The sequence below is a fragment of the Opisthocomus hoazin genome, chromosome 18 (genome assembly GCF_030867145.1).
Source record: "Opisthocomus hoazin isolate bOpiHoa1 chromosome 18, bOpiHoa1.hap1, whole genome shotgun sequence".
Taxonomy (NCBI): domain Eukaryota; kingdom Metazoa; phylum Chordata; class Aves; order Opisthocomiformes; family Opisthocomidae; genus Opisthocomus; species Opisthocomus hoazin.
In genome coordinates, this window is record NC_134431.1 from 19,565,866 (window position 1) to 19,573,688 (window position 7,823).

At 61.6% G+C, this 7,823-nt stretch overlaps 1 protein-coding gene across 3 annotated transcripts in view; it reads left to right on the plus strand.

Annotated features, from left to right (window-relative positions):
• SLC12A5 (solute carrier family 12 member 5) overlaps positions 1 to 7,458 on the plus strand; it is a 30,433-nt gene extending 22,975 nt beyond the window's left edge. For 2 of the 3 annotated variants that reach the window (XM_075438293.1, XM_075438295.1), the window contains exons 20-27: positions 22 to 153; positions 429 to 536; positions 766 to 888; positions 969 to 1,156; positions 1,451 to 1,465; positions 2,039 to 2,172; positions 2,616 to 2,724; positions 2,864 to 7,458. In XM_075438293.1, the coding sequence (XP_075294408.1) occupies positions 22 to 153; positions 429 to 536; positions 766 to 888; positions 969 to 1,156; positions 1,451 to 1,465; positions 2,039 to 2,172; positions 2,616 to 2,707 (792 nt within the window). In that variant the 3' untranslated portion in view covers positions 2,708 to 2,724; positions 2,864 to 7,458. The remainder of the gene's footprint in view (positions 1 to 21; positions 154 to 428; positions 537 to 765; positions 889 to 968; positions 1,157 to 1,450; positions 1,466 to 2,038; positions 2,173 to 2,615; positions 2,725 to 2,863) is intronic. The other variant, XM_075438294.1, reaches the window with a different exon arrangement.
• Positions 7,459 to 7,823: the final 365 nt, after the last annotated feature.

The following is a 7,823-nucleotide window of genomic DNA, read 5'->3' on the forward strand; positions in this document are numbered from 1 at the left end:
TCATGCCTCCCTCCCTCGCAGGTCTGGCGCAAGTGCAAGATGCGTATCTTCACGGTGGCTCAGATGGACGACAACAGCATCCAGATGAAGAAGGACCTGACCACATTCCTGTACCACCTGCGCATCACCGCAGAGGTGGAGGTGGTGGAGATGGTGAGTGCTGGGACAGCAGCACGTGCCGCAGTCTGAGATGCCAGGCTTGGGAGAGCCAGGCAGACCCTGCCACGGGGGACACACGTAGTGCCATGGGGGGACACAGCATCACGGGGGGGGCAGCACCACGGGGACATGCAGCAGCATGGGGCACAGCACAACGGGGGGGACACAGCACCCTGGGGACACGTAGATCCACAGGGACAGGTAGGGCCAGGGTGGGAGCAGGAGGTGCAGCTCACCCTACCCCGTGGTTTCTCGTTTCTCCCCTGCAGCACGAGAGCGACATCTCTGCCTACACCTACGAGAAGACGCTAGTGATGGAGCAGCGCTCCCAGATCCTCAAGCAAATGCACCTCACCAAGAATGAGCGGGAGCGGGAGGTGAGGCTGCAGGACAGCCTGGACCCCTACTTTAAGGAGGGGGGGGTCCAGAACCCAGGTCCCCTGAGCTCAGCCTTGCAGATCTGGCCTCCGTGGTGGCCGTGTCGCCGGCCAAGCTGCCCCATGGCTCTGCACACTCATCCTGCCCGGGAGCCGGGGCTGCAGGCTGGGGGCTGCCTGGCCAAGCCCTCTTCTGCCCTGCTCCCCTGGCTGACCCTGTCCTGCACAGATCCAGAGCATCACAGACGAGTCCCGCGGCTCCATCCGGCGCAAGAACCCAGCCAACACGCGCCTGCGCCTGAGCGTCCCCGAGGAGCAGGTGGGCGACGGCGAGGAAAAGCCGGAGGAGGAGGTGAGAGGCTGCGCCAGGATGGGGCCCGGGCAGGTGGCTGGCCCCGGCCCCTGCCCACCCCTGCCCTCTCCTCTCTGCAGGTCCAGCTCATCCACGACAAAAATGCCACGACCTTCTCCAGTAGCTCCCAGTCCCCTGCTGATGAGGTGGAGACGGCCCCCGAGAAGGTGCATCTCACCTGGACCAAGGAGAAGTCTGTCGCTGAGAAGAACAAGAGCAAGAGCCCCGTCAGCCCTGAGGGCATCAAGGACTTCTTCAACATGAAGCCGTATGGCCCTGCATGTTGCCACCCCGTCCCACCCACACCCCTGCGGGCGGGCGCAGGCAGGGCCCCGGCAGCACCAGCTTGCTCCTTGCTTTAAGGAGGGGGGGTCCGGCTCCCCGCGTCCCCTGAGCTCACCCTTGCGGAGGGGCTGGGTGGGAGGTGGGGTCCCCATGCAGACCTGTGCTGATGAGGGACAGGGAGGTCAGGCAGCGTCTGCTGCGGGGACTTGGGGTGCACACCCCGTACTCACCTCTTCTTTCTCTCTCTCTCCCCCTGGCCCCGTGGTGCTCCTGGCAGGGAGTGGGAGAACCTGTAAGTCTGGGTTTGCTGGGTGCTGGGTCCCCGGGCGGGGGGAACTGGGCCACTGCTCCCGGGGCAGCGTGCCCGGAGCCATCGGGGTTGCCCCGTGCGCGAGCGCGGCTCGGTGCGCTGCGACAGCTGCTGCCGGCGTGGTGCGAGACGGCTCACCCGGGCAGCGTGCGGGGGCCGCGGCTGCCAGCCCCTGCGCAGACTCTGCACACCGCGGCGTGCCCGTGCCGCCTGCTCCCCGTCTGCCCCGTTATGCTGCCGGCAGCTTCCTGCACGCCTGGGCTTGGGCACCCGTGGTGACAGTCGCACGTCTGCTCCTCCTCGCTCCCACATGGCTCGGCCCCGAGCAGCCGTGGTGTGCTGCTGCCCGTGGGCACCATGCATGGCCCTGCTGCTCATGGCTGCCAGTGCCGGCTCAGAGCGGCCGGTGGCCGTGTCAGGCAAAGCTCGTGCTGCAGCCCAGCCCCGGACCCCTCTGAGGCAGGACGCTGGCCGGCCCTGTGGCCCCTTGGCTCCGGCGTGAGGCCAGAAGCCAGCTGTGCCTGTCCCTGTGCCCACCTGTGCTGTCACCTCCAGGAACCAGTCCAACGTACGGAGGATGCACACGGCCGTAAAGCTCAATGAGGTGATTGTGAAGAAGTCCCAGGACGCCAAGCTGGTCCTGCTGAACATGCCAGGGCCTCCCCGCAACCGGAAAGGGGATGAGAACTGTATCCTTCTCGCAGGGCGCTGCATGGGTGTTGCAGGCGAGTGTTGGGGCGCAGGTCCAGTGCCTGAGCCTGGAACCCCCGACACCTCCCAGCCCTGGCTGGGTCCGAGAGCTGCCGTTGGCACCAGCCAGCAGAGGTGACGCGTGTTGGATGGGCGGTGGGGCCACACGACGTTGCACCTGCGTGTGTGACTGCAACAGCACGTGGCAGGGGTGCGGGCAGAGATCTGCAGGCTGCATGGCACCAGTGTGCGTGGGCTTCCCCAGCCCCTCGGCTTGGGCCTGACCCCACCAGCTCCTGGCTGTGGTGTGGGGGTGTCGTGCCACAGGCTCGCTCTCTGGGTGCAGGCAGGGATGGCACGGGGCTGTCACCTGCTCCATCATGGCGTTGGCATGGGGCTGTCGCGTGCTCCATCCTGGCGTTGGTTCTTGACGGCTGTGCAGACATGGAGTTTCTGGAGGTGCTGACGGAGCACCTGGACCGAGTGCTCCTGGTGCGTGGTGGGGGCCGGGAGGTCATCACCATCTACTCCTGAAACACGGTGCGCAAGAGGTTTGTCTGCACGCTGAGCGCCCCACCACCCCTTTGCACCGTGCTCCTGGAGGGGAGGAGGGAAGGCCTGATGGCAGCTGGTGCGCGGAACCCTCACCTGGCTTTGGCCATGCCCCTGACCTGTCCATTTGAACTGCAGCACCAGATCTTCCGGGAGCATCCAGCACCAGAGCAGCTGTTCCTCATTGCAACATCACAGCACTGCTGTCCTTGTTTATATATAAATATATACACTGTACCACGGACTGAGCGCCGGAGCCCAGTGCCGCCGCCGCCCCAGCGCTGTGGCCCGCAGCCCTGGCCGTGCAGGAGCGTGGCTGCGTCGAGACGGGCGCCCGGCCCCCCCCCCCCCCCCTCCATGCCGCTGCCTTGCGCGGAGCTCAGCTGGACGCAGAGACCTGGGAGAAGAGAGGCCACCAGCACGCTTTCCTCGCCGGATGCTCCTCTCCCCCCCTCCGGGGCTGCCTCCCCTGGCGCTGCCCCCTGCCACCCCTCGCCAGGATGGGCCCGGACGGTCCCCCCCCCCCGCTGCCGCCCGTCTCTGGAGGTGCTGGGCCGAGCTCGTGGAGACGCAGCGAGATGGTTTGGAGGGGACTGAGGGTGGGGGGCAGCTGCCGGGGGGGGGGAGGGGGGTGGGTGCTGGAGCACGACAGCGTGAGCCCTAGCCTGGGGTAGGTGGGAGTTGCTCAGTGTCCCCCTGCCCACTGACTCCAGGCTCTCTGCCCTGGTGCTCTCCTGGTGCTTGTGCAGCGGTTGTGTCCTGGAGCTGTGGTGTCGGGAGCTGAGCTGAGGCCCTGCCATGTGCAGCGTGAGCCAGAGCTGCTCTCCGTGCGCTGGAGCTGCGTCGGTGCCGCTAACCCCCCCAAGGCACCAGCGCCCACTCTTGGCCCCAGGCCTGGTGCCCACCCCCCCCGCCATGCTGCACTGAGGGGCACCGGCTGGTCCCAGCGCCTGCACCTGCGTGCCGGTGCCCCCGTGTCCCGCTGTGCTCCCTGCTGCTCCCCGGGGCTTCGCTGCTGACCCAGCCCTGGCCCCTGGCAGTCGCGGATGCTGCCGTGGGGGCTGTAGGAAAGTCCGGATCTGTACGTAGTTTTAACATACGCAAAGTCTGTTTGCCTGGTCTGACAGGTCTGGACAGTGGCCGTAGTGGTCCCACAGCGTCATGGCTCTCCCTCACCCGGCTGGCCATGGTGCCCCAGGCACCAGCCCTGTGGCCGCTGCAGCCGGAGGCCTCTCCCCTCCTGCCGGTCCACGCCACAGCAGGCAGCCCCCCGTGCGCAGGCAGCCCCCCGTGCGCAGGCAGCGGGGCCCACCGGGGCAGCTCAGACACCTCTTACCTTTGGCAGCAGCTGCAGGGTCAACCCCTATCATCGTCCTGCCCCCGTCCCCCCCCCCAGCATCTCTCACGCCAGAGAAACTGAGGAGCTTTTAACAAATGTGAACGGTTCCAGGAACCATGCAGGAAGCGGTGCCGAGGGCAGCCAGGGTGCCCGCTGGCGCCCGCCCCGGCCCCATGTACATAGTGTACATAATACAGTACGTGTATTTTTAAAGTGATCATATTTATGTTAATAGAACCAGATGAAGTCTATATATAGAGATCTATATCTATCCTGAGAGATGCAGGGCTCTGCTAGCACCAGGCCGCGGGGACGGAGAGCCGAGACGGGCTGCTCCTGCACGAACTGGGTGCCCATCTTTTGCACCGAGTCCTATGGAGTGGTGGTGAAGGCTGCAGCCTTCCCGGCCACGGGCAGCCGCTGGGAAAGGGCCAGGTTGCAGGTTCATTCTCTTCTCAATTTAGCTTCTTAAGAGTTTTCAGGGAAAAGAAGTCACAGACTTTTCTGAACTTGTTTCACAGCAGATTTGAGCTTCCACTCGAAGTGCAGCCTGCTAAGAGTTGCCCTCTCCCAGCAGTGCTGGCTGCTTTGCTCCAGCCTGGCCCGAAGCGGCATGGCTTTGTCCCCAGCCAGAGCTGAGCCCCTGCGCTGGAGCGGTCACCTCCCCCCCCCCAGCGCTGCCCCGCGTCCCGGCAGCCCGGCCGGCGCAGAGGGAGTGGGTGCTGCCACAGCATCCCCATGGGCGGCCTGGCAGCCGCTGCCTTCTGCCCAGCACAGCGGGTCCCAGCATCCAGCCCCCCCGCCTGCCCATCCCTCCTGCCCGCTGAGAGCGGCTGCGACCCTCGGCTCCTGCCTCACTGAGAGTGGGAAACTCTCTCTGCGCTGGACCATTCCACCACTCCGGTCCCCGCTCCCTCTGCAGAGATCCTCTACTCTTCCAGGTCCAGGCCAAAGCTATTTGGGGCTGCTTGGCTAAAAAGCAGTGGGCTTTTTGATGATTTTTTTTTTCTAAGATACTCCTTGGATACATGCCCAGACCAAAACCAAGCCCCAGCTGCACATTTGTGCCTGCTCATGCCTTGCTCCTACATTTCCATCACTCCCAAAGTGCCTCCCTTCTCTCCAGCAGCCCCAGCCCCAGCCGGCCTTTCTGCCAGCAGCTCGGCTCTCGGCACGGCTGCATCGGTCTGTGCTGCAGACTCCGGTGTGGAAGCTCGTCCCGGGGCGTGGGGAGCTCAGTGTTTACAGGCGGTGACCGTCAGGGTGAGCTGAGGCCTGGTTTCAGCACAGGGCCTCCAGGCTGATGAATGGTGCAGACACACAGGGCAGCACTCTGGTCCTGCCACTGCTTCAGCTGCTCAGGAGCTGTTGAAAGAGCAGGCAGGCATCTGCCAGGGGAAAGTTCCTTTAGCTTTAGGAAGTGCAGCCCCACGGGAACCAGGATTTTTCCAGTGTCTAGCTGCTCTGTCCCTTGGAGCTGTTCCTATACTACCACACACAAGCTCGTGTGCTGTTTCCAGCCTCCCAAAATGATTTGAGGCACTTCTGCAGCAATGGGGGAGGCATGCACAGCAACCTGCCCACTCATCTCACCACGCTTGGTGGGCCTAGAACGCTTGCCAGCTGCTCTGCCTCTTCAAAAGATGCCACCCGCTCCCTGCGGTCACCCTCTAATCACAGCTTGGCTATGGCCCTGCAGCTGTGGGTCCCCTCCTGCCCCAGGGCACCGAGCAGCTCTGCGCCCAGGGCCCGCAGGCAGAGGCAGGTCACACGCTGCAGCAGCCACTGGTGCCTGGCTCTTTGGGGGCTGCAGGCAGCACCCACCCTCGTCAGCTCCAGGGCAAAGGGCTTGTCCCTCAGCCGCAGGGAATGCTGCTGTCTGCAGGGCAATGGTGAGACGGGCGGCCAGGCCATGCTTCTCAGCTGAGAGGTTTGCTTCATTGCCTCCTAGCATCACCAGTAGATCCCATTCCCCCTCAGCAGCTCTTCAACCCCCCCCCCATGGTAAAGCTGCGGTCCCGGCTCCCCCAGGGAGCAGGAAGGTAAGCCCTTTCCATCACTAATGCTGAAAAAAAGGTGTTCCCCTTCATCATCCTCTAGCAAGACCAGGGGCACAGCTCTAGACAGAGCCAGGGCTGCCTCAGCACCCCTGCCAAGCAAAATGTGGCTGTGGCAAGAAAGGTGCTGGTTTCTGCAGCGAGTTCTCACTTGCTGTTGGCTGGAGAGGGCCAGTTTTAGCAGACAGCACTGCATGTTAGTTTACAAACCCAGCCCTGCACGTTTGGCCTCTGTGAGTGTTCAATTTCCCCACGGAGCACCCTTCTGCTGTTCCACCTTGGTGAAGACAGTGTCCTTCTCTGATAGACATGCAAGTTCCTCCTTGGCACATGTGCAGACACGTTTTGGTTTATGTTCCAGACAGGAAGGTCTTGACCCCCAAGTTCGTTTCACAGGCAGGCTGCTGCTGGGAGCAGCGCTGGGCACACGACCCACCAGGACGGGGAGATGGCCACGGGGCCCACGCAGGTGGGGAGCACGCCCGCCTGCAGCCGCTTTCAGCCAGCACACAGCACTGCACCGGCGATGGCGTGTGCTCCTGCTCCTGCTGCGGGAGCGGGGAGCGGCCCGGCCCCCGTCAGCTGGGCAGGCACAGGCCCCCACATGCAGCAGCGGCAGCAGTGGCGGCAGGCAGCTCACGTCGCTGCAGTCACCACGCAGCACAGGCAACGAGCCACAAGGCAGCACTGGCAGGAGGCGCAGGCAGCAGCCAGCCTGGGTTGGTGTTGGTCCGTGGCTGTACGAGAGGAAGAACTGGACACTGCACAAGGGTAAGAGTTGCACTAGAAGAGTCAAGACCCTCCTTGGTGTAGCAGGACTAAAAACTAGCAGAAAGACCAAAAGGTCTGAGATTTGCTGGTTACAACACTTTCTGTGCTACATGTGCAATATATTTGTTATGAATGTTATCACAAAGTCAGTTCATTCAATAATCCTTTAATCACTGTAGCTAGATGTTCTACGTCCATTCAAGTGACTTTTATTCGAGTGCAATATTTCAATAGCCATGTAGTGACCTAGTATGCTTTGTGTTTTAGAGGATCTGTGTGCAGAGCAACGCAATTAAGTTTAAAACCTTGTAAATAAAGTGGTTGCAAACCAAAAAAAAAAAAAAAAAAAAAAAAAAAGAGTATTAAGCTTGCATTTAATTTCTGTGAGTGTTTCAGTATTGTGCATTAGGCCACCTCAGTACAGACTGTGTTCTCTGTGCAGGCATTAAGAGGAGTGGTTCCTCAGCTGTTGAATGCTCCCTGTTAATGCTTTACTGCTTTAATTGTATTCATTTTTCTAGACTCCTGTCTGCACAAAATGCAATAAATGATTTTATTACACCCTTCGCTACTTGCATGTGGAGTTTTCACTTGATTCCAAGGCGTCTATAGCTATTTTGCACTTGGCTGCTACCATTTCCTTAACAAGGAGCAAGCCCCGAGAGGGAGCAGCAGACTGCAGAGGAAGCAAATCACCAGGAGAGGAACAGCCTATGCCACGTGTCACACTTTCCATGTTTAAGCTCATACAAAATTTCTGATCGCCCCAGCAAAGATGCTTCACCTGTCTGTGGGGTTATAGAGACAGGGAAAGGGATCTCACAAAAAGAGACTGGAGGAGGAAAGATGGCAGACAGACATACTTCCATCCAGCTTCAGGCTGTGTAGTAACGGCAGCAGGAAGTCAAGGCAGGCCAGTGCTAAATGCACA